General features: G+C 43.3%; 1 protein-coding gene across 1 annotated transcript in view; it reads right to left on the reverse strand.

Annotated features, from left to right (window-relative positions):
* The window catches only part of lrguk (leucine-rich repeats and guanylate kinase domain containing), a 145,931-nt gene that overhangs the window by 25,890 nt on the left and 92,598 nt on the right, over positions 1–27,443 (reverse strand). Inside the window, exons 13-16 of the mRNA XM_080207899.1 lie at positions 20,645–20,758; positions 12,935–13,136; positions 10,024–10,143; positions 7,326–7,477 (exon numbers count right to left, since the gene is read on the reverse strand). Coding sequence (XP_080064025.1) covers positions 7,326–7,477; positions 10,024–10,143; positions 12,935–13,136; positions 20,645–20,758 — 588 coding nt within the window. The remainder of the gene's footprint in view (positions 1–7,325; positions 7,478–10,023; positions 10,144–12,934; positions 13,137–20,644; positions 20,759–27,443) is intronic.

Genomic DNA, 27,443 nt, shown 5'->3' on the forward strand with positions numbered 1-27,443 from the left:
TAACAGCATCCCAACCAAGTCAACAACAACAACTTGTACTTATACAGGACATTTAACGTACAAAAATTATCCAAGGTTTCCCACAGATTTGTAAGGAAATATTGACACAGAGCCAAAAAACGAAAAATTAGGGTGGGTGGCCAAATACTTAGCCCGAGCAGTAGGTTAAAAATATAGAAAAACAAACAAGTGTAGAGGCTGGCGTATTGGTCTGTTGAGTCTGTCCTGCTATTTAATAGGATCACAGCTGATCTTTTGCCTCAACTCCACTTTCCCACTCTTTCCCCATCTCCCTTGATTTGCTGAGAAACCAAAATCCTGTCTATCTCAGCCTTAAATATATTAAAGAAGGGAGCACCCACAACCTCTTGGGTAGAAAATGCCAGAGTCACAACTCTTTGAGTGAAGAAATTTCTCTCTATCTCAGCCTGAAGTGATCAGCCGCTTATTCTGAGACTGTGCCCCTGTGTTTTGGATTTCCCAGCCAGGAGAACCAACTCAATGTCCACCTTGTCAAGCTCCTTCAGAATCTGGTATGTTTCAAAGAGATCGCCTCTTATTCTCCTGTACTCCAGACAGTGTAGACCCAATTTGCACAGCCTCTCATCATATGGCAACCCAGGAAACAACCTAGTCAATCTTTGCTGTTACATCTCCATAACAAGAATACCCTTGTTTAAAAATAGAGACCAAAACTGTGCACAGTACTCCAGGTCTGGTCTCACCAAAGCACAATTGTAGCAAGACTTGCTTTAAGGAGGATCTGAGGAGAGGGACACAGTTCTCTGTCCCAGATCATGTCATCAGCAATAGCAAAAGTAATGATTAACAAAAAAATTAATCTAATGTTAAGACTCCTGCCTGCAATTTTGTGAAAAAAACAGACCAGGTCGAAAATTCAGAGAAAACTATCATATTAAATTAAATAAACTAAGGCCCCAAATTCTGATAACCAGCAGAGCAATTGGGTAAAAGTTCCTGTCTCACACAAAAATGTCAGCGTCACCATCAATCGATAAGATGCATGTGGGAGGCCCAGTAAATGTATGGGGGGGTAGATCATGTTGCCCTAGTATGGAAAGTAAGAAGTCTCACAACACCAGGTTAAACTCCAACAGGTTTATTTGGTAGCAAAAGCCACTAGCTTTCGGAGTGCTGCCCCTTCGTCAGCTGAGTGGGAGTTCTATTCACAAACGAGACATATAAAACTCAATTTACAAAATAATGATTGGAATGCGAATCTTTACAGGTAATTAAGTCTTAAAGGTACAGACAATGTGAGTGGAGAGAGCGTTAAGCACAGGTTAAAGAGATGTGTATTGTCTCCAGACAGGACAGTTAGTGAGATTTTGCAAGTCCAGGCAAGTCATGGGGGTTACAGATAGTGTGACATGAACCCATGATTCCAGTTAAGGCCATCCTCATGTGTGCGGAACTTGGCTATCAGTCTCTGCTCAGCGACTCTGCGCTGTCGTGTGACGTGAAGTCCGCCTTGGAGAATGCTTACCCAAAGATCACAGGCCAAATGCCCGTGACTGCTGAAGTGTTCTCCAACAGGAAGAGAACTCTCTTGCCTGGTGATTGTCGAGAGGTGTTCATTCATCCTTTGCCGTAGCGTCTGCATGGTCTCTCCAATGTACAATGCCTCGGGACATCCTTTCCTGCAGCATATCAGGTAGACAACATTGGCCAAGTTGCAAGAGTATGTATCGTGTACCTGGTCGATGATGTTCTCACGTGAGATGATGGCATCCGTGTCGATGATCCAGCACATTTTGCAGAGATTGCTGTGGCAGGGTTGTGTGATATCGTGGTCACTGTTCTCCTGAAGGCTGGGTAGTTTGCTGCAGACAATGGTCTGTTTGAGGTTGCGTGGTTGTTTGAAGGCAAGAAGTGGGGGTGTAGGGATGGCCTTGGTGAGATGTTCGTCTTCATCAATGGCATGTTGATGGCTCTGGAGAAGACGTCGCAGCTTCTCCATTCCAGGGAAGTACTGGATGACGAAGGGTTCTGGTATGGAAACAAGCCCTTCAACCCAACTTGTCCATGCTGCCCCTTTTTTTTAAACCACTAAGCTAGTTCCAGTTGCCCGTGTTCGTCCCACATCCCTCTATAGCCATCTTATCCATGCAACTGTCTAAACGCTTTTTAAAAGACAAAATTGTACTTGCCTCTACTACTTCTGGCAGCTCGTTCCAGGCACTGACCACCCTCCAAGTAAAAAATTGCCCCTCTGGACCCTTTAGCAAATCTCCCCTCTCAACTTTGGGAAAAGATATTGACTATCTAGCTGATCGATTCCCCTCATTATTTTATAGCCCGCTATAAGATAACCCTTCAGCCTCCTACGTGCCAGAGAAAAAAGTCCCTGTCTATCCGACCTCTTCTTATAACTCAAACCATCAAGTCCCAGTAGTATCCTAGTAAATCTTTTCTGCACTCTTTCTAATTTAATAATATCCTTTCTATAATAAAGACAAGAATTGTACACAGTATTCCAAGTGTGGCCGTACCATTGTCCTGTATAACTTCAACAAGACGTGCCAACTCCTGTATTCAGTGTTCTGACCAATGAAACCAAGCATGCCAAATGCCTTCTTCACCACCCTGTCCACCTGTGACTCCACTTTTCAAGAAGCTATGAACTGTACCCCTAGATCTCTTTGAGCTCTAACTCTCCCCAACACTCTACCATTAACTGAGTAAGTCCTGCCATGGTTCGACCTACCAAAATGCATCACCTTGCATTTATCTAAATTAAACTCCATCTGCCATTCATCAGTCCACTGGCCCAATTGATCAAGATCCCATTGCAATCCCAGATAATCTCCTTCACTATCCACTATGCCACCAATCTTGGTGTCATCTGCAAACATACTAACCATACGTCCTAAATTCTTATCCAAATCATTTATTAAATGACAAATAACAATGGACGCAGCACTGATCCTTGAGGCATGCCACTGGTCACAGGCCTCCATTGGAAAAACGACCCTCTACAACCACTTCTGCCTTCAGTCATCAAGCCAATTTTGTATCCATTTGGCTACCTCACCCTGGATCCTGTGAAATTTAACCTTATGCAACAACCTACCATGTGGTACCTTGTCAAAGACCTTGCTTAAGTCCATGTAAACAACATCACTGGACTGCACTCATCTACTTTCCTGATTACCCTTTAAAAAACTCAATCAAATTTGTGAGACATAATTTTCCATTTACAAAGACTGTCCCTAATCAGTCCTTGCCTCTCTAAATGCCTGTTGATCCTGTCTTTCAAAATACCTTTTAATAAGTTACCCCACTACTGATGTGAGGCTCACTGGCCTGTAATTCCCAGGCTTTTCCATGCAGCCCTTTTTAAACAAAGGCACAACATTTGCCACCCTCCAATTTTCAGGTGCCCCATCTGTGGCTGTCGATGATTCAAATATCTCTGCTAGAAGATCTGTAATTTCCTCCCTAACCTCCCACAATTCCCTGGGGTACACTTCATCAGATCCCAGGGATTTATCTACCTTGATGTGCTTTAAGACTTCCAGCATCTCCTTCTCTGTTATATGTTCACTCCTCAAAACATCACTATTTAATTTCCCAAGTTCGCTAACATCCATGTCTTTCTCAATAGTAAATACTGATGAGAAATATTCATTTAGGATCTCACCCATCTCTTGTGGATCCACACATAGATGACCTTGTTAATCCTTGAGAGGCCCTACTCTCTCCCAAGTTACCCTTCTGCCCTTTATGTATTTGTAGAATCTCTTTGGATTCTCCTTTGCCTCATCTGTCAAAGCAATCTTGTGTCTCCTCTTTGCCTTCCCGAATTCTCTCTTACCTCTACTCCTACACCCTCTATATTCTTCATGAGAACCACTTGATCCCAACTGCCTATGCATGTCATGTGCCTCCTTCTTCTCCTTGACCAGGGCCTCAATATCCCAAGTCATCCAGGGTTCCCTATTTTTACCAGCCTTGCCCTTCACTCTAAGAGGAATTTGCTTACCCTGAACCCTAGTTAACACAATTTTGAAAGCCTCCCACTTACATGACGTCCCTTTGCTTGCCAACAGACTCCCCCAATTAACTTTTGAAAGTTCCTGTCTGATCCATCAAAATTGGCCTTGCTCCAATTTAGAATTTTAACGTTTGGGCCAGACCTATCACTCCATAGCTATCTTAAAACTAATGGAATTATGATCACTGGTTCCAAAGTGATCCCTCACTAACACACTTCTGTCACCTGCCCTTCTTTATTTCCCAAGAGGTCAAGTTTTGCCTCCTCGCTAGTTGGACCATCCACATACTGAATGAGAAATTCCCCCTGGATACATTCAACGAATTTCTCTCCATCCAAGCCTCTAATACTATAGCTATCCTCATCAATGTTGGGCAAGTTAAAGTCCCATACTATTTTCTTATTTTCCTTGGAGCTATCTGTAATCTCCTCACATATTTGCTCCTTAATTTCTCGCTGACTATTTGGGGACCTGTAGTACAACCTTATCAAAGTGATCTCCCCCTTCTTATTTCTCAGTTCTACCCATATAGACTCAGTGGGCGAATCCTCAAATATATCCCCTCTTAGTATTACTGTGATGTTTTCCCTTATCGAAAGTGCAACTCCTGCTCCTCCCTTACCTCTTGTCCTATCTTTCCTATAGCATCTGTATCCTGAACATTGAGCTGTCAGTCCTGTCCCTCCCTCAGCCATGTTTCAATAATAGCTACAACATCCCAGTCTTATGAACCCATCCATGCCCTGAGTTCGTCTGCCTTGCCCATCAGGCCTCTTGCATTGAAATAAATGCATTTAATCTGGACTTCCCTTGCTCTCTGTCCTGCTTTTGCCTAATCTGTCTAGCACTAGGATTACTGACACTGCCTTTACTAGTTAATGTGCTCTCTTAAACGTCTGTGCTGTCTTCAACCTTCTCTTCTGTCTCCCTACTGCTCTGGGTCCCACCCCTCCTGCCAAACTAGTTTAAACCCTGTTGAGTGATGAATCAGCATGAAGACAGTGACAACAAAACTCCAATAGGTCATAGAAAACAAGAGAGGACGTAAGGGAAGTGACTGTTCAATGAGTTATGCAGTTCTGGCAATGATGAATTCTTTTTGTTGATTGTTATATATTGTTGTTGCTCATGACTTTTGTTGGAAACTTAGAAGTTGCACTGGCACAGGAAGGAATGTTTCCCTTAGGGGAATTCTCCTTGTGATGATCAATGATGTACTGTGAAGGATTGTAGGTTTAAATTATGAGCTGCAACCTGGTTATTACAGATGCTGCATTGCAACATCAGACATTACTGAAAGTCTCTCTGATGAGTCTGTCCTGAGGCAGTCTCTTAACAGCTGTTTTAAAACCCTAGGTCTTCTTCATCTTAGCTGCCCAAAGTCTGCACCTGGTGAAAACAAATTATCCTCACCCTAAATCCATTAGTAGTACGCTCCACCTTGGCACATCTTATATTTTTCCAGCCCAGCAGAATTTGTTGGGGGAAAGGGGGGAACACAGCTCTGTCTAAGAGCAGAATTAAAGACCCTCTCTCACAGTGACTTTGATGACGGGGGGCATTTAATCAGGTGAGTGGGTGGTAGATGAGGATCCTGTCAACTTCCCACCTCTACCCAATTAGGTCCTTTATGTGGAAGGCCCACCTGTTGCACTGCAAACTGAGGCCCTTGAGTGGACAATTAATACTCACTATAGGGTGTCATTCCAGCACTGCTGAGATTCACCATGTGGGGAGCCCAAAGAACAAACCCTATCAGGGTTTCTTGTGGGTTCCCATGGGGTTGCCTCATTCAAAAGGCACTCAGTGTCTAATCAAGGATCCTGGCATGGTAATATGTTGGGGGTAGTGGAGGCCATTGAGAGTCACCCCCTTGCCCTTTTTGCCAGTCGGATACCAATGTCAATTGAAGTATTCCATAACAGTACACAGCTAATATCATTCAATGTTTATTACAGATACAAGCCAAACACTTCAGATTACCAAGCTTCATTTTGAATTGCGCCTGAACAGTTCAAGAATCAAAGTGAATAAAACAGAATCAGTTGTTAGGCTTCTGGTCCCAAACCCAAAGTTTTGTTATGAAGTCAGATTAGATCCCAACAGTTTTCCTAATTTGGCATAAATGTGACAATGGGATGTTTTGCCCCAGGAGTAATCCTACTGACAAATTAGAGATCTTTTATTAAAAGAAGATTTATTCATAATATAGTTTAAGCATAACTCTTAATAAAGTTAAACAGTTTAACTGTTAACAGTTGAACAATCTCTAAACCTAATAAGAAACAACTCTAATTTCTAACTTATCACTACTTCAGTTCAAAATAATATTGACCAACAAGGGGCATACACGCGGTGGGTGCTGCATGGGCTGCTCTTGGATGTTGCTTCGAGAGTTGCCTAGTGCTTCGCGTCTTTAGTGTATGCTTAAACTGGACCATCTGACGGGCAACATGACAGCTCAGTGATTATCACTGTTTGCTGTGCAGATGCATGGATTTGGGCCGGTGTCTGAGGTAAAAGAAAACACTGAATCTTACATTCCCTCTGTGTCTGCTTGAATTTTCTCTGGGTGCTCCAGTTTCCTCCCACAGTCCAAAGATGTGCAGGTTAGGTGGATTGGTCATGCTAAATTGAGCCTTCATGTTCCAAGATATGAAGGTTAAGGGGATTCAGGGGTAAATGGGGAAGTGATGGCCTAGTAGTATTATCACTGGACTATTAATCCAGAAACTCAGCTAATGTTCTTGAGACATGGGTTCAAATATCGCCATGGTAGATGGTGGAATTTGAATTTAATAAAAAATATCCGGAATTAAGAATCTACTCATGACCATGAAACTATTGTTGATTGTCGGAAAAACCCATCTGGCAAACTAATATCCTTTAGAAAAGGAAATCTGCTATCTGCACCTGGTCTGGTCTACATGAGACTTTGGAGCACAGCAATGTGGTTGATTCTCAACTACACTCCAAGGGCAACTAAAGACAGGCAATAAATGCTTGCCAGCCAGCAACGCCCATGTCCCATGAATGAATAAAAAAAAAATGCGTGGGGTTATGGGGATAGGGTAGGGGGTTGTGCCTGGGTAAGACAGTCTTTCGGAGAGTTGGTGCAGACATGATGGGCTGAATGGCTGCCTTCTGCACTGTAAGGATTTTATGAAAACAGTCCCCTTAAACATAAAACATATCAATAGCATATTATCATCACACAGTTCAAATATTGGTGACTAGAATTGGTTAGCTTATCTGCTGTAAAGGCATTTATGGATTTCTACGTGAAACACATATTTTGCTTCTTACCAAGTGAGTTTTTTCTGCGGATAGTCTAGCCTGTATTCTAGAACAGTAGTTCCTAATAGAAGAGTCCACATATTCAGCAGGTAATCCACTGGATGCTGAAATTTTACTCCAGGTTGCCTGGTTAGGTCCAGTTGGTGTGCTCTTTGGCAAATCTATACAAACAGAAAACACTGGATTTTAAAAGCAAACAAGTAATTCAAGACAAGATGGCATCAGTTTTGCCAACTTGTCAACTTAAATTGGAGAAAGTCCTCGATCATTCAAAAGACTTATTGGGAAGCAATCAAAGGGCCAAGTGGTGTGAATAGTAGAATTGGTTGTCTTCATTTTCAACATGCATGTAGAAACTGTCTCTGGCTCTATGGATGTAGTCACAAGGATCATTATGCTGACTGTGTGTGGCAGTGAGTTGGTTATTGAACTAATAACATATAGATTATGTCCTGAACTTCCACCGTGATGAAAGAACTCTGTGTCTTAGGGAAAACGATGCCAGAGTTCTATTTCCGGAAGTCCCATCCCCAAAACCCAGCATCCACTATTTTGGCCAGACTTGGGGGAAGGGTGGTGTGGGGTGGTAGGAATGGGAAAGGCCACACTTCATACATTTGCAATTTACAAAGGTAGCAACACCTTTAAAAGTCCAACTGCTTAGAAATCAGAAGCACTTTCCATCATTCAGGTTTCTGAAACATGACTTGTGGGTTTCACAAATTTGGGGAAAAGGCCTAAACCTATCAGAGTTCTTTGATGAGGTCAGGTACTCTTTTAGAGTTGGCATGGAAGGTGTAAGGGAGTAGGGTGGGGGTGGGGGGATTACATGTGTTGGCACTAAGTTGGCATGGAGGCTCTGAAAGCCCATGGGGGTGGTTAGAGGGGCATAGGTTGATAGGAAGGGAATGAGGAGTAATTGGGGTGGGTGGAAGAATGAGTTGGCATGCGTTGTCCTGCGGGGGTGTGACGAGCTGTGAGGACAAGAGGATCTTACAGTTTTTATTATAACTGGGTGAAGGACACAGAGAACCAAGGAAGGTCTTTTAAACAGTCCACCTCAAACTTGCCAGCTTGATGCCATCTCGGCACTGTTTCTATCAATGGTGGGCCCGATCACAGTTGATCCCCACCATCCAGGAGCAAATATCCAGATAACTTCCTCCTGACTCCTGGCTTCACGTTGTTAGTGTACGCTTAAACTGGACCAACTGACGGGCAACACGACAGCTCAGTGATTATCACTGTTTGCTGTGCAGTTACTGGGACCTGGGTCGGATCTCCGGCTTGGGTCGGTGTCTGTGGGAATTTGCACATTCTCCCCGTGCTTGCGTGGGTTTTCTCCAGGTGCTCCGGTTTCCTCCCACACCCCAAAAACATGCTTTTAGGCTGATTGGTGTTAATAAATTGTCCCTAAATTGGATCTCCCTTAATCTGGCGCACATATACTTCCCTAAATTTGCACCCCTTTATTGTGGAGTCCATGAGATGTAGACAAAAGTCGTAGGAAGAAGATGGATTGGAATGAGGCACTCACTGAGTGTTAAAATGGGCGGCGTGGGGTTGTAGGGCCGAAGGGCCTGTTTCCTGTGCTGTGTTGTTCTTTGTTTGACTCATGGGGAGTTCTGAATTTTCCTGACTCTATGTTCCGAACCTGGAGCAAAAATTCAGCACTGTGAGTTCAAAACAGTTGTGAAGGTGAACTTAATCATATTCTCCTTGTGGATCAACATAGAAGGATAAAGATGACCATGAAGGTGACCATTTTCATGATGCATCATGAAGTGCCCAGCTCCAGGAAGATGTGGCCTTTTTTTAATATCCAACAAAGTAACACTGGCCTGAAAATAAACAATGGTGAACGTACACAGCCTAATTCGATAACCTATTTTCCTTCAGGTTGTCCTGTTCGGCATTTCCAACATTTTGCATTTTTATTCCATCATCCATGGTTTTCTTTTTATCTTTGGTATTACTACTTCATGTTTCCTTCCCTTCGTTGCAAACTTCTATTATGACTGAAATACAAAATGACTGAAACCAATGAGGAAAATGTTTTTATCTTGCCAGAAAGCCGTGTTCTTATGAAACAGCACCCCAGCAATACAAACTGATACTGCAGCAAGTAATTCCTTCAAAAAGAAAAGTTGAGTAAATACCGAGTTATGGCTGGGACCTAAGGCCTCTTGGATAAGTACAGCAGAGTCAAGCAAATACTGAATGGACCGTGGTGATTTCTATGCAATTGGAGCAATGGACATGGCACCAATTGGAAATGAATAGTAGTGGCCTGAGCCAAGATAAATGTTATAAAGATTTGCTTAATTATCTTTGCAGGTTGAGGAGAAAAACTGCAAAAAACTTTCTTTCCTTTGTGGGATTTGAATAATTAATCACATAAGAGGAACAAGTACAAAACTTGCACTGAGGCAAGAAAGTGCTCATGTAGCATCACATGACAGGACGGAAAAAGGCTTTGCAGCCTACAGTATCTTGTATATATTACAGCTTTCAGAGTTCTACAATGGTGGACTATATCATTTATGCTATGCAAGAGTTATCTTTAAACCAAATGTTAGACTTCTGTTGGTGCAAGCATAAACACTACTGGGATTCAGAACTGAAACAAGAGAAGTACAAAGTCAGCAATTCATCACTGCAAAACTCAGCTATTTATCAGCATTCTGACATTCCAGTGCACACTCACCAGACGCCTGCCATTTGTCCCCTTTCACGGTTCTGTCACTGTCATTGCTTGTTTGATTACTGAGACTCAGGTACTCCCTGATCAGCTGGCTGAGCTCCAAGTATGCATTCATAAGATTATCTGCATTCAAAAAAAGCAGAAAAATAAGCTTTGACACAATAGATTTAACTCCAATATAATGTCCAATATAATTTATGTATAGAAAATTTACCCTTGCCTACCACAGAAGACCTTTGAATTTTTTGCAGCTCTGAAGCCACGTGCGACACATCACCACTGACCTGGGTGGTGTTTTCCGTCCAGCCCTTTTCAAAATGACCTGAACGTGTTGTTACAACTGAGGAGTCCCCAGTAATGGGGCTGGATGCACCCTTCCTAGCAGAGCCTGCTCAAGCTCATCAGCCAAAGGACAACCACCAAGGTCACTGTGACCCACCCAGACAGCAAAGCCAGCAGGCTGCCTCCAATACCGCTGTTACCAGTGAGGAACAGGGGTATGGGGTGGCAGCGGGTGGTGCACACCAAAATGCAGCATATGCAGATCTAACTTTAAGGCACTTTGGCAATAACAGGGACATGTCATGGTTGACATTATTTGTGTGCATTATTTTGAAATTTATGTTAGGAATGAGAACATTGAATGTTCGTTGTCTGTTCATTTTCTAGCTTTTCCCACCATCAGGATCTGCCAGGTGAAGGCAGCTCCCTGTAGCAGGTTATCCAGCAACAGAGAGTGCATGTCACACAAAGCCCCAAAGACATCGGTAGGACTGAAAGATCCCACCATTGGCCAATGGTTGGCTGCCTCTGCTGCCGGAAAACACACTGCGTGATATGGAGCGGGGGGGTGCACAGAGAATCCTGTCCAAATGTTTATTTTGCTTTAATGGGCTGAGTTGCCTCTGGGCCAGATGCGGCACAGGCTTGTAACTGTACGGCGTTGTGTGGTGCTGGCATTTTGGGTTGGGTTATCATTTAATGATTGTTTACAATGGAGGTATTGCCATTGTCATGAGGAAACATCAGTTACTTGAATGCCTAGCCCAAAGTTTGTAGGATCAAAGCATCTCTGATGTCCCTGCCTCCCTGAAAGTTCCTGTCGCTTGCCTCAATCTCCTCAGCCTGAATCTCCCCGGACTCTTCCTCATAAGCCACCTTCTCCGGCCTGTGGAGTTGCCTCACTTTCCTCAGCCTCCCTTGCCAGAGCCAGATTTTGAAGGGCATAGCATGCCCCAACTATGAGGGAGACTAAGGATACTGTAATGCTCCTTCGGATCAGTCTAGGCACTGGAAACACATCTCGAGCAGCCTGATGGTCCTTGCCTTGGGGTAGCATCACTCCTGTTGTATCTCTCCTCTGCCTCTTGGGCTCTTGGGTAACGCAGTGGGTCATGGGACATTTTTATCAAGGGATAACCCTTGTCACCGAACAGCGATCCATCCAGTTGTACAGGAGCCACGAACAGCCTCGTTACCTCAGAGCTGCCAGATTAATGGACACAAATTTGGAGAATCTATCCTGTGGTTACAGGCGACTCCTTAAGTTAACAAAAGCTCCCACTCATCTGCTGGCTTTTTGATAGCCATATGAGTGCAATCTATTACAACCTGGATGAGGAGGAACCCAGCAATTGCTGCAAAGTGTCAGGTTCTCTTTGCCTGGATGGTGTCATTTGTCTGGGAGTGGACAAATATCCAGATATGTCTGAACATAACGTCAGCCACCAGCTTGGCACCAATATGTGCCGCTGATTGAAACATGAAACACAGGTATTCCACTGAATCCTGAAAACAACTGGATGCGCAGAAGTTAAGGGCCACTGTGACCTTCAAAGTTATTGTTGGGGAGTGTCCACCCTCAGCTGGAGGCAATTTCCAAACCAACCATCCGACATATTGCTGTCACTGTATCCCTAGAGAGGCAGAGCCTCCTGTAGCACTGGATGTCAGATATTTATAGGCAGTTGGACTGTAGACTCTAGCCATTGGTTAATGGCATCTTTTATGGACCATACCGCCTTAACCTCCCTGTGAACCGGCACCAAATGAGCCCATGCCTCTGCTCTTAAAGGTCTCTCCCTGGGATGCTGGCCTTCTCCCCCTCCTGCTCTCTCTTCATCTTCAGAGGAGGCCCTACCAGCTAAATACATTATCCCCATTAAATGAGATGCACAAGAAGCAGTGCATGAGGGAGCACTGTGCTGCATTCCTTACTGAAACCTCCCCGCGAAGATGAGGTCCTAAAATGAAAAAAAGACAGGCGTGAAGCACTACTGAAATCCACATAAACTCTGGGACAAATCTGTAGACAGACAGCAACAAACACTCAAAGACAGAAAAAAGTGCTTGCCCTCTGAGGCACTTTTATCCCACCCTTAGATGAGAAAATGATGGAAAATGTGTTTGCTGCCTTCATATTTTGGAAGAAGACCATCATCCCAGGCACTAATTATAGGTAACAGGGTACATTCATTCACCCTCTCATCCAGAAAATAATTCATAGGTGAGATCTAAATTAATAAGTAAATCAGTGACATCTATGGAATACTAAATTCATGACTTAAAACTCATTGGTATGAGAAAATGCGAGTGGAATCCTGCTTTAGAATTGTTATCAGCAGAGGCCTGGAAAGGATCTCTCAGCCACAGGGAGACCTACTGGGGAAAAGGAGAGGAAACGACTGAATAAAATAAATATATTCTGAAAAAAAAAAGTAGAGAATTTGTTTTGTAGTACAGTTCAACTCAGAACACTCCTGTATTCCAGTACTGACTGATATACGTTGAAGTGACAGTGGTGAATCGAATCCAACAGGTCAAGTGGCATACAGGGTTCTGAAAGAACTACTTTGGAACAAATACGCTGCAATTTTTTTTTCAATAATCAGGTAACAAAGAGCAAGACTCTTACCACAGTTAATAACAGCATCAAAGTATCCTGGGAATTCCTGGTTTAGGCTGATATACTTCTCAACTCTGGATGTGGCAAAATCAATTTGTGATTTGCTGTACAGCCCTCTCAGCTGCAGTCTTCTCTGGTGTGCTGCTTTTCTCATTGGAATCAGCAGAATGTATCGAGGCTCTAAGTATGTTTTCTTCAAGCTGCCCACTCCCTAGTCAATGGCGGAATTAGAAACAAGTCACAATTTTATTCCTTCTCATTCTAAAACACTCAGCTGCCTTCTTATCAGGAAAGATTGAGCAGATTGGGCCTGTATCCAGTGGAATTGAGAAGAATGAGAAGCGACCTTATTGAAACATATAAGAAAGATCCTGAGAACACTTGACAGGATGACTGCTGAGAAGATTTTTCTGCTTGTGGTGAGTCTACAACTAGGGGATACAGTTTCAAAATAAAGGGCCTTTCAATTCAGAATGGAATGAGAATTGTTTTTTCTCAGAGGATCATCAATGTGTGGCATTTTCCTCCCTAGATAACAGTGGAAACTGAATCATTGAGTATTTCAGTTAGATTTTGATTGACCTGGGAGTCAGGGAGTAGAGATGCAGACAGAAAAGCTGAGGTGTGGCCACGATTATTTAAGCCATGATCTTATTGAATATCAGAGCGGGCTCCAGGGACCAAATGCTCTACCCATGCTCTGAATTCTTGTGGATAGATTTCTAATTTTAAAAAGTGGAAGAATGGTTCAACTAAGGCAGCTATATATGGTGAAGGGCCAAGGCTATGGTGTAGAATGGAAGGTAAAGAGATGTGGTGGAAAAGAGAATACTCATTAGATGCTCCCGATGGGTTTAAGGAAGTATTATTATTAAAGATTTTATAGTTGGGTACTTAGATAATCACATTTGATCAGGCAGGGCCAACGCAGCTTTGTGAGAGGGAATTCATGTTTAACTATTAGAGTTTTTTGACAAAGTAATATTGAATGCGGATTAAGGGGAACCAGTAGATGTGGTATCCTTGGGTTCTAAAAGGGTACCTGATTTCCAATAGATATGGATTTAACCTGTTCAACCTTTCTTCGTAAGATAACACCTTCATCCCAGGAATGAGTCCAGGGAGCCTTCTCTGAACTACTTCTAAAGAACTATATATATTTTTTAAATAAAAAGATCAAAATTGCACACAGTACTCCAGATGTGATCTCACCAAGGCCCTTACAGCAGTACACATCTAAGATAAGAACACATAGCGTAACATATCAGCATGGATAAAGGATTGGTTGGTTAACAGGAAGCAGAAGGTAGGAACAAATTGGTCTTTTTTGGGTAGGCAAGCTGTAACTAATGGAGGGCTACTGGGATCAAAGCTGGGCCTTAACTATTTACAATATCAATGATTCAGATGAAGGGAACAAATATAGGGTAGCTAAGTTTGCCAATGTCGCCAAGGCCTGAATTTTCAGAGCGGCAAGCTCTCGGCACCTACCATCTTGAGAATGGGTGGAGAATGCAAATGCTGCTGACTCCAACAGGCTTGTTGACATTTTACGCTCAATTGAACTTTGATTGGCAGCAGGCGGGACCCTCATTCAAGGGTGGATGGAAGTCTTGTCTTGAAGAGCTGTCAGCCAATCTAATTCTGGCCAAGAAAGCTAGAAAAATAGGTTGTCAAGAGGAGATGCAGGGTTTGCAAAGTGATGTGGAAAGATTAAGTGAGTGAACAAAAATTTGGCAGATGGAGTAAAACATGGGTAAATATGAGTGTATCTATCTAGACAGGAAGATTAAAAACGCAGTATGCTATTTAAATGGAAGAAGATTTCAGAATCAGTGGTACAGAGGGACTTGATACAGGTGGCACAGTGGTTAGCACTGTGGGTGGCACAGTAGTTGGCACTGCTGTCTCACAGCACCAGGGACCCAGGTTCAATTCTGGCCTTGGGTCACTGTCTGTGTGGAGTTTGCACATTCTCTCCGTGTCTGTGTGGGTTTCCTCCCACAGTCCAAAGATGTGCAGGTTACGCGGATTGGCCATGCTAAATTGACCCAATTGTCAGGGGAATTAGCAGGATAAATATGTGGGGTTATGGGAATAGGACCTGGGTGGGATTGTGGTCAGTGCAGACTCGATGGGCCTCTTTCTGCACTATAGGGATTCTAGGTGTCCTGGTACATGAATCACATAATGTTAGTATTCAGGTACAGCAAATGATGAAGGAGGAAATTGGAATGTTGGCATTTGTAGCACGAGGAATGCAATAGAAAAATAGGGAAGTTTTACAACAACTGTACAGAGTCTTGGTGAGACAATGGGGGCGATCATAATGGCGCACTCCACCAGCTGATGGGTGGGACAAGCCAGTAAGATCGAGCAAGAGCCAAGAAATTAGGTTCATGCTTAATATCTTGCCTCTCGCGACCTTACCAGCACCATATATCTGGCAAGAGCAGCCTCATGCCCATTTCCATCGTTAGGCTGAATAAATTATTTAAATTAAATTTCAATACCATTTACATGGCAATAGCGAGCCCAGGACTCAATCGTCTAGGCTCACTTGAATACAAGATTTGGGATGTCTTGTTAAAGTTGTACAAAACATTGGTAAGGCCACACTCAGAGTACTGTATACAGTTTTGGTCACCCTATTATAGAAAGGAAACTAGAAAGAGTACAGAAAAGATTTACTAGAATGCTATGGGAATTTGATGGATTGAGTTATAAGGAGAAGCTGGATAGACTGGGACTTTTTTCTCTGGATCGTAGGAGGCTAAGGGGTGATTTTATAGAGGTCTATAAAATAATGAGGGGCACAGATCAGCTAGATAGTCAATATCTTTTCCCAAAGCTAGGGGAATCTAAAACTAGAGGGCATAGGTTTAAGGTGAGAGGGGAGAGATACAAAAGTGTCCAGAAGGGCAATTTTTTCACACAAAGGGTGGTGAGCAACTGGAACAAGCTGCCAGAGGTAATAGTGGGGGTGGATAAATTTTGTCTTTTATAAAGCATTTAGACAGTTACATGGGTAAGATGGGTATAGAGGGATATGGGCCAAATGCGGGCAATTGGGATTAGCTTAGGGATTTAAAAAAAGGGCAGCATGGACAAATTGGGCCAAAGGGCCTGTTTCCATGCTGTAAACCTCTATGACACTATGACTTGCCTTTGTAACCTCGCCTGTGGGGAGGTTCTCTCTGACGAGAATTACAGCTGGTCCTCAGCAATGTGGACCAGTCATGTTGGCTTGCTGGTAGAACTGGAGGCCACTTAGGCCCCCTGGGAAGGTCAGGGGCAAGGAGGGGGTGACCCTTGCACAATGCCAGCTTCGCAGTGCCAGCCTGGCACTGCCCATCAGGCACCAGGCAATGCCAAGGGGGTGGGGCTTGAAAGGCAGGGCCTTCCCAGGGACAGGGCCTACTGAGGCCGGTGGGTAGGAGGGTGCTGTGCACTCAGCAGGCAACAGGAAGGAGGAGTGATCGGTCTTGGTCTCGGTGATGGGAGTGGGGTGATATTTTTAGATGAGATGAGGCACACGATCAGCCATGGGCCCCTGCGATTGCAGGATCACTGGATCGACTACAGCCACAGAGACCTGTCAGATCTCTCTCTCAGACCTGTTAGGTTGCCATTGCACATTTGCAGCCACATGCGCAATGGTGCTCGCTGCTGTTGCCCCCTTCCCCTACAGGCAAGGAATGGTTTAGCTCATTTTTTCCTGTACTAAGTGCATAAAATGCTGGATTTGAATTCACCCAAAAAAAAGCTGACAAATTCTCCTTTCATACCTGTCCTGGACTTAGATTTTTTTTTGGTCAGACCTCCCCCCCAACATCTGGAGTGGTATGTGCAGTTTTGAGCTCTTTATTGTTAAAAATATATTATTGTTTTAGATGCAGTTCAGAAAAGGTTCATCAGATTCATCCCTGGGATGAAGGAATTGACTTATGAGGAAAGGTTGAATCGGTTAGGCCTATGCCTGCTGGTAGGTGATCTTATTGAAACTGGAGAAACAAGTCTGAATTCAGGCCTGGAGGATGAATCCAGGCAAGAGTGGGAATAGTTAACCTACAAACAATCTTGGTAAGTACTTAGAAGTAAACAGGAACATATGCTTCATAGACTATGAAAAAAATTTGATTACGTCCAATACTAAAAGTTAAAGGATGTGTTGCTGAAATGTGAAATTGACAGTAAGGATGTGAGATTTATCCTGAATCTATGTTGAAGCCAAATAGCCAGTGTCAGGATAGAAGAGGAACAATCAGGTATGTTTCAAGTGCAGAGTATGACAGGGCAGTGTACTGTCACCAAAATTATTCAATCTGTACGCAGAACAAATACTCAAGGAATTAGGTGTAAAAACTGAAGGCAAGAATGTAATAAACTTGTGGTATGCTGAGGGCAAAGCACTACCTGTAGAATCAGAAGAGGTCATATAAAATATTGCAGATCAAATAAAAATTAGAAGTTTAGAAATATGAATTGAATATTAACCTAAAAGACAAAACAATGATAGTTATGAGGAATAAATAGAATAAACTAGGGTGAAGATTGAAATTGGTGGTGTCAAACAGAAACAAATAGATAGGTTTGTACTTTTGGGATAATAATAAAGGTAAATGGCAGACATGATGCAGAATTTAGAAGGACAGGGATAGCCAGCAAGCTGCAATGCTCTAGTGATATCCAACACAAACTTCCAATTAGCCATGTTACAGTCTCTGGACTCAACATTGGGTTTAACAACTCTAGACTGAACTTTCCCAGCCCACCACTTCTAGGTCTCAGACATCCTGGAGGACCACAGGTAGCTGCTCCTCCCCTTCAAAAATAACTGGCTGTGCAGACATTGCGCATAACCAGGGTGATTGCAGCCATGTGCGAGGACTATCCCATCATGACATTGGAACTACCACGGTATTGATCCAGATACATCCCTAACATGTGGCTGTGCACTCTGCATCCCATAACGACATATCAACCCTCCAGGACCAAATGCAATTGAAAACAGACAGCACTCTTCACACAATTCTTTGTGTAATTATCACTATCCATAGAAGCCTTCCCCTGCCCAAGACAGGGACTGGGACTGGGACCAAGACTAGGTTCTGCGCTGAGCCTTTTAATATACCCCGGACAGTCCCTTAAATATGCCCCCTAGACAGTTTTTCACATCTGCCCTCTGGTCCTTCGCCAGTTAAAGTTTAAAAGGACTTCAGGTGCATGGACAAAGTGAAGCTCGCCAACTGCATGCCACTTGTATACAGTCGTAAAACAGAACATTCTAATTATCTACAGGTAGGAAATGTAATTTGGAAGTGGGAATGTGATTCTGGCAAGTTGGACTTTTAAAGAGCATTCATGACACACTACTGAATGCAAATGGACTTCCCAACATTGCTGTTTGGGAAGCTCAACTTACCTATAACCCACCTTGAAAGTTGGGAGATCAAAATTCCAAAAATGTTTCCCACCATTGGGAAACTGACTTTTCCACTCATGATTTTTCACATTATGATTCCCGTTGCTGATTGGGGCGACAATCTACCATTGTCTGGGAAAGCTTTGGATATCAATGAAAGATGCTACTTTATATTTTCCAGTTTGAACATTAATCATAGAAGAATCGTAGAATCTCTTCTGTGTAGAAAGAGGCCATTCAGCTTATTGAGCCTACACTGACAACAATCCCACCCACTCCCTATCCCATAATCCCATGTATTTATCCTACTAAACTCCCTGAAACTAAGGGGTAATTTAGCACAGCCAATCCACCTAACCTGCACATTTTTAGACTGTGGGAGGAAACCAGAGCATCTGGAGGAAACCCAAACAGACACGGGGAGAACGTGCAAACTCCACACAGACAGTTACCTGAGGTCAGAATTGAACCTGGGTCCCTGAATCTGACCTAACTCTGAAATTCACAAAATAACAATCCAAAAATAGATGAATTAGACATTCATCTCATGCAGGGCCTTATCATCCACAAAATGGCTGTTGTATCTGCAAAAATAACAGCAATTGCATTTCAAATCTAATTCTAAGGTCGCAAAGTGCATTAAAATGTCCTGAAGATGGGATGTAGTATTTCATAACTTCAAATTTTCTTCTTCCTCAACCTGGATCTCAACACAATGGAACTCCTTACCTATCCTTCGTTGTAGAATGTCAGACTTTTAAATCTAAGAATGGTGACATCTAATCAGTTTACTTCCTGTTTCAATGTATCATTTTTACTTGATGTTCTACACCACGAACCTTGTTTTTAACTTACTTATACATTTTAACTTAGCTCAGCTTCCACCTGTTGATGGAGAAATAAAATTTGCACAAATCAGCACGTGATAAAAATATCTTGGTGAAATTGTGCACTCATAGCAATTGCAATAAGTACCTCCTATTTTGACAATTTTTGTCTAGGTCAGCTCTCATTCCTATTCCCTTCAATTTCCCTTTCCATTCTTCTACTGATAGCTTAACTAAGATGTAGGAAATCACTGATCAGAACATTCAGCATCCGAGGGATGCTGGGACCGCACAGATCAACATCCAGAACTCCAACCTCACAAAATCATGCTGCCAACTTTAAATGGCAATCTGCAGCCAGTAATCTGACTACAATTCAGTGCGGTTATTTATAAGTAAAACACAAGTCTCAGCCTTTTCTATTGTTAATCCATCTTGTGAAAAGTAGGCGACTGTTTAATCCATCTTCACTTGTTAAACTAAACTTCAATTTCTTTTTGTCAACTCTTCGGGAGCCAGATGTCAGGGATAGTTTGCAATAGAGCAAAACTCTATGGAAGATGAAAGGATAACAAAGATTTCCTGAAAAAAGATCTGAATCTCCAGATTGATGAGGGAGTGGGTGTGTTGAAAAGCACCTGCCCTCCTGAACTGCTTGTGCACCTGTTTTGGGGAAGTGCTGTAAATGTGAATAGTTAAAACTTGGGACAACTTAAATGTAAACGCTTACCATTGCCACAATGAGGACTTCACTGGAATGTGGTGTTAAATCCAGTAACCTGTTAGCAATATTTTCATGCTATAAAATTCTGATGTGGAGAAACACCTATTAGTACAATAAAAGGGATATTCGTTCTGGACCTAACTTGTTTCCAGAGGGTGCATTTTGAGCTACTGCTGATCTATCACTGATGGTGTGTGGTGGTGGGAGCAATTTGAAGTGATTAATTAGTGTACAGAAGAAGCAAGGTTGTTTAACTTCAACATGTTTAGGTCTGATTATCTTTCCTGTTTTATTGCTGTATTAAATGTTCTTAATGATAAAATACTGTAGATGTGTTTTTATCAGGCACCATGCCATAATAGGAGACTATGGAGTGCCATTGTATTGGTCCATGATTACGCTTTGTAAAGCATTGTAGTGGTTTTAATTGCTTTCTGCTATACGGCTGACAAGGAAATTCTCACACGCTTGCTGCCTGCTATCAGGCATGTTGGATGGATTTACAGCTGGTAATCTACTTGTTTGGTCGTGTGATGAATGCACCTTCCTTGATCACCAAGTCCTGAAGATGGACTTGAACTCAGAGTTTTTGGTCCTGCGGCAGGGAGACTACCCACTGTCATGAAAGCTCCACCACCATTCAGAATGCTTAATCTTAATATTCCTTCTGATAGGATTTAGTATGTCACTCTTACAGGCATATCTATCACTCACAAAGCAGCCCAAAAATCCTTCACACCTACCTCCAGTTCCATGTGAATACAGCAAGCCAGGCCCTCTCTTGCGACAGTTTCTAATGCATCCCTGCTGAGCCCGAAATAGTTTCCATTGTACTTTATTGTCTCAATAAATTTCCCCTGCACAAAAAGACAAAATGGTTCAGATGGAGATAGCAGTCAACATCTCAATGTATTGCATAAATACATGAAATGGCAATAAGATTTTTCCACTTTGACACAAAATAATTTTGGGAATTTCGGAGCAATATATTTCTCAATACACTTTTTAAAGAGCGTGACCACCCCTCCACGGGGTATTTTGTGGCGATGCAGGCCACCCACCATCATCTGGTCCCGCTGCTGTCAACCACTCCCCAATCCTCTGTCAGGCTGGGGAGTCGCCATTGGCAAGGCTGGAAGATCCCACCAGTGGAAAAGGCAGAAAAGTTTTGGCCATAACTTTTGCCTTTTCTCTCAAGAGATCAGAATGAGAACCTTTTACTAATCCCACTTCTTCTTTCTGCGGGCTCACATGACCTATTTCGGAATTTGGAACACCTATGGAACACAGGCACGCTCACATCCAGAGATATAACCAGGTGAGATGTTTGATGTATTTCTATGCTTCAAACCAGGAAAAAGCTGTTGCACAATGGGTATCCCTGGCCTTACCAACTAAACAGGGATAAACCAGGCACTGTTCCACTAAAGGTCTCCTCCAATAATCTAATTTTAAAAGACGGATGCATCAGTCAATATTAAATAGCACATCTCACCATCTAATATCATTTTGTTTGTTTCACATCCACTTCTGAGGCAAATATTTTTGTACCGAGGAACAATCTTTATGTGTGCCAATGTAGAAAGGACATTAAAGTCAGTTGAGAGTGTGTAGGTTCATCAGTATCAACCATGATCTCATTGAATGGAGAAACAGATTCAAGTGGCTAACTGGCCTGTTTCTATGTTGTTGTTGCTGTATGACATGATTTGACATGGCAGTAGTCAAGGTAGAGACCACTATATTTTTTAAGGGATACTAGATGGAGGACCAAGCAGTCAGGTTAGTTTTAAATTGAATCAGATGGCACAGGCACAAGATGAAGTGTTGCCCTTCTGAGCTGCAAGTTTGGCTTTTGAAGCTTGGCTTTTAGCAATAACAAGGGCAATCTTGAGCCAATGTTCGCCATCCTTGCGAATGCCGACGGGGACTTAAGATTCAGAAGTCGCAATGCTCGACGGTAAGTTTGTGATTTTGAATCTTCCCCACCTTTCGCCAGCAACATCATCAGGTTCATGCCCATATTGCCAGATATTACTTCCCCACCACATATTGATAACGCACCAATGTGATGTTGTGAAGTCCCCCGGGGGCACAAAGGTAACATAGCCCCATGGCAGAGGGACATGGTCAGACAGTGGTCTGGCAATGCCCCTGGCACTGTTCCTTGGCACTGGCAGGTTGACACCATGCCCGTGCCAACCTGGCACTGACAACCCAGCAGTGCCAAGAGGTGGGCTCCAGTGGATGCCTTTTGGGGGGATTCATTTCAATGTAGTGGCTGGGAGCAGACAGAAGAGCTAGGGATGCCAGCGATAGCCACTGGAATGGGGGGAAAGAACAGACCAATAATCGGGATGGGGAGAAGGAATCAATGATTGGGGAGGGAGAGGCAGGGATGGGCTGATGATCGGTGGCGGGGGTGGCGGGGGTGGGGGCGCCCAATCTCTGTGCACCAGCTTTTTGTCAGCATATTCAGGCTCTCCTTCCATGTATGACAGCGTGAACCACACTGCCTTCATTTTTTTGGCAGGGTGTCATCAGATATAGGGTGGAATTTTACAAGATTTTTTTCTTAGCATCCAGCCAATGTGAAAGCGGGAGAGTTCCTGATCCATTTTTCGGGCAAGTTTTCACACACAATCATATGCACTCAGTCTTTTAAAAATGATCTAGACTGTTTCTAGCCACTAGAGGGAGTGGGCAGGGCTTAATTCGCTAGACGACCAACAGTTCAGATCGGAGCCACAAACTGCATACGTGCAAGAAAACCAGACAGAAAAACAGCTCTGCTGACAGAACTACCCCCACCCCGGGGCAGATACAGCTTCCCCCTCTCCCTCCACAGACATAGGAGACCCCATTCCCCCCAACATTACTGACTCTCTTACACCTCCCACCTGACCTCCTTACACAAGATCCCTTCAACAGTCCCCCAAGTGCCGATGGCTGACTGACATGACTCTCTCTCTCCCCTGCCCCCGATCGTCAGAGGGGTACAAATTTCATCCCCCCTGGCTCCTCCGCTCCCCTCTGCCCCATCAGCACACCTGCAAGTGCTGACTTGGCTTCCCCTGTATGGTAAGAAGGCAAACTTCATTAGACTTGCTGGAATGTTTTAATGGGCACGACTCACCCAAATTACCTGCAGCTGACCTGCCCTGACAAAGGACAGCTCCATAAAAACCCCAAGGATGGACAGATATGCAGGCAGTGCGGGAAGAAATGGCCTCCAGGAAGACAGTGACCCATCTTTCAGATGCTGATCTGGCCAGGTTGCTGGAGGCAGTGGAGATAGGGCAGGACATTCTTTTCCCTCCAGCAGGATGTCATTCCAGGGGAAGGGATGGAATCTCAGCCTGGGAAGCAGTGGCAGCATGCATTTGTGCCAGGACACTGACCAGGAGAACTGGGAAGCAGTGCTGCAAGAAACTGAATGAACTCATCTAGGGAGAAAGGGTAAGTGTTTTACCTAATCTAGCATCTTCCCCTTAAATGACCCCAGATCCCCCACCCTCAGCACCTTTCATGCTTTCAGCCCCTAACCTCCTTGTACCTCCCTTCTCCCACCCAAGAGGATCGCAACCCTTGCCCGATGAGGGGGTGGCCTTCTGAGGACCACTCCCTCATTGGGAGAGGGTGAAGACAGGGGGTGATGTGCTTGAGATCCATGTCCTCAACCCCTTTGAGGAGCTTGCAGGAGAGGAGGGGATGCAAAACTTTAGTAACAGCAAGGTTGATCTGGAGCATAGAAGTGACCACCTGCCAATCCTCCACTTGTTGGAGAAATCTCAAGTAAGTGACAGTATGCTCTGAGAAAGTGCCCATTTGACACAATCCCATCCTCGCACTTTCTCTCATGCCAATGTCCCATTGTGCGCGTTAAAGTGGCAGCATGACCTCCATTATTATCACCATGTACCAGAGTGATTTTAGCATCACCTTTACTCTTGCTAGTTACCAATAAACAGTTGGTCAGACACCATGGCAACCTCCATGGCCATCTGTATGCATGTCTGAAAGACTGACCTACTCCCAGGCTGGGCCACCTCCATGACATTCTTCACCCTTTTGGTCTGCAACTACATGTGAATTTATATTATCCTAATGTATGGTGCATGGAGGGATATTGCTCTTCATTATGTCTGTGCAACATAATATTTACACGTGTTTTGTGCACACCTACATGATCTGCTTACACATAATAGTCTCAATGCTGAAGCAAAAGTATGAGCCACGTCTTGCACCTTGGCTGCAGCCCACGGATTATGACCCTTTTTGCCTTACATTTTTATTCATAGAATGTCACACAGAGGAAATGCAAGGGAAAGGTCTCTTGGACCTCTCTAAGGATGAGGGAACTTGCAGGTTATTGACCTTTTCCAGCATGAATCCATGAGTGCTAATGGTCTTTTGTGTGTTCACTGCAGTCACAATTTGAATCCAGGTCTTCTTGGTTGCTGCACTTGGATTACTCCAGCCAGGAGGGTGGAGGATTGGTCTCCTCTCCTACAATCCACCAAAATCTTAAAGTTCTGATCAGAAAAGTGTGGGGGAGGTGGATCCATGCCTTTCCTTGCTTTTCTCTCTGTGACATTCTACAACTAAAAATGTAAGGCAAAAAAGGGCCATGAGCCATTCATATTTTAATACTCTCATTCACTATTTTTGTGTGCTTACACACACTAAGCATTTTTACCAAATCATCAATGTTTGCTAGTAAGATTTGGTGATGAAAATGGTTCTGCCTAAATGTTTGAGGTCACGTATCTTGTGACCGTATCCCCCAAGGTAGCACGGAGTGCTCCACACCTACTGACAGCCTAGTGGTTTCCCCCCTCAGTCAATGTTATGCCATAACAGTGTGCAGCTTTTAGGGACCTGGTTAAATGTGTAGTGCATCCTGATGGGTGGATACAAGAAAGGAAGTGGACAGGATGATAAATGAGCATGCACTGTTCATTCACCCACTAAGTCTTGACAGATAACTACCATTAGGGTGGCACAATGGCACAGTGGTTAGCATTGCTGCCTCACAGCACCAGGGACCCGGGTTCAATTCCGGCCTCAGGTCACTGTCTGTGTGGAGTTTGCATGTTCTCCTCGTGTTTGTGTGGGTTTCCTCTGGGTGCTCCGGTTTCCTCCCACAATCCAAAGATGAGTGGGTTAGGTGCACTGGCCATGCAAAAAAAATTGCCCTTTATTGTCAGCTAGGGTAAATGCATGGGGTTATAGGGATAGGGCTTGGGTGGGATTGTGGTTGGTGCAGACTTAATGGGCTGAATGGCCTCCTTCTGCACTGTAGGATTCTACGGTTCTATATGACTGCATAACATCTATACCAGGTAGTGGCGGCAAAACATTGCCATCTTTATGAAATGTTGCTTTCATTTCCTCTTGGATACTCTTTAAACTTAATTTCTCAGTAAATTTTGGTTACAGTACACGAATAGATCATTCAGTCTAATTAATCTATCTAATGTTGCCAACTTAGCCTGTGGTCTCCAGGAATTAAAGATCAGTCTCCAGGACGTTGCTGTGTGCAACTCTGCAGACAAAACAACAGGACATTTAAAAAGTTTTTTAAATCCTCTCCCTATATAATTCAGTGGAGACACTAATCCATTTAATTAACATTCCCATAAAGCAGACTTCCAGCTGATTGTTTGTCTCCAAACATTTTGTGTGTGATTTCAGTCCCAATATATATTTATTTGATTAACCACAAGTTTTGCATTAACTGTGTGAAATGCAAGATTCCATCAATTTATTACAAGTTAACAAAACACCTGTTCTTTTATTCAGGGGAGGTAGGTACTTTGATGTCCACAGGGGATCATCAATAGATCTTCCTCTGGGACTCGTGGAATACTAACCTGTCTATTTGGTGAGTGGAGGCTCGCCCAATGGGGAAGGAGCAGTGGAAGTTTAAAACCAGCTGGGTCCACTCAGGCTGGCAGTCGAAAGACTAAAGTAAAGTTTATTCAGTAGTCAAAAATAGGCTTACATTAACACAGCAATGAACTTACAGTGAAAATCCCCTAGTTGCCACACTCTGGTGCCTGTTTGGGTACACTGAGGGAGAATTTAGCATGACCAATGCACCTAACCAGCACATCTTTCAGACTGGGGGAAGAAACCCATACAGATACGGGGAGAACATGCAGACTCCGCACAGACAATGACCCAAGCCAAGAACTGAACCCTGGTCCCTGGTGCTGTGAGGTAGCAGTGCTAAGCACTGTGCCACTGTGCCGCCCCAGGGCTTTGAGGCTTGATCCGTACACTGGAATTGGCAAGCGGGACTTTCAGCATGTTGTAAGTAAAGGGTGATGGTGACGGAAGATGGGCCTCAGTAAGATTAATACAGCAGGCAATGACAATATTTAAATTGTCTAATTTGAACAGCGAAAAAAAAACAAAAAAATTAGAAAGGTTAATTTTAACTGGGGATGGAGAGGTATCAAAAGAAAATCAAGGCCCCAGCAGCACATTACCATTATAGATGCCAAAGAAAGAAAAACCAATGAAGCTGAAAATAAACTATTTCAGCTATGATAAACTTCCTTTTGAAAATTAGCATACATGAAAACAGCAAGCATTGTGATGTAGTCATAAAGTCTGTATGATTCTAAATATCATACCATGTGAGATAACTAGGTCACAAAATACATGCAGATGAAAGGGGGCCTATTTGATCACATATTTTCAAAGTACATAACTCTATGACCTTTCCATTATACCATTAACATTTAAGTTTACCTGAAAGGATAGTGACTCTCACAATTTAGCATTGCCTTGGTAATGAACTGGACTACTGGCCTAGATTATCCTCGAGTGAGGCTTGAATCCATACCCTTCTGGAATACAGTTGCTGTTGCTGTTAAACCAAGCTGCCATCACTCACCCAGGTCAACAGTCAAACATACAAACTGTGAGAACTTGCATTTATTCAGCACTTTTAACAATAATAAATAATCCAGGACCCTTCAGACACAAGGGACAAATGCCAAGCAAATGACAGAGAAAACAATCAAAAGCAAATGAGATCAATCTTTAAACTCTTTTGAAGCATGAATCATTGCTATGTATTACATCAAAGCGCACAATCATTATGATGCCCTATCGAAAAGGTTTCTTAACAAGTCTAGTTGTATAAAGAACAAAGACCAAAAGAAAATTATAGCACAGGTACAGGCCATTTGGTCCTCCAAGCCTATACCAACCATGCTGCCCGACTGAACTAAATTCCCTACCCTTCAGGGGAAAAGAACAAAGAAAATTACAGCACAGGAACAATTCCAAGGCTAATGAATTTCCTGCCAAATTTTGTTACTTCAAAATAGTGACTTACTCAATGGCAATTGTGTTACGTGGCTTGGTGCTGTCCCAAACACAATAAGGAGAAGCTTTAACTTAATTTCTATTCCTATAGATTCCTATTTACTAGTTCTTGCAAAAAAGGTCATCAACCTGAAACATTAAACTCAGTTTCTCTCCATAGATGCTACCTAATCTGCTGAGTATCAATGGCATATTATG

This window comes from Carcharhinus amblyrhynchos, chromosome 19, assembly GCF_965287045.1.
Source record: "Carcharhinus amblyrhynchos chromosome 19, sCarAmb.v2.hapA, whole genome shotgun sequence".
In the NCBI taxonomy this organism is placed as follows: domain Eukaryota; kingdom Metazoa; phylum Chordata; class Chondrichthyes; order Carcharhiniformes; family Carcharhinidae; genus Carcharhinus; species Carcharhinus amblyrhynchos.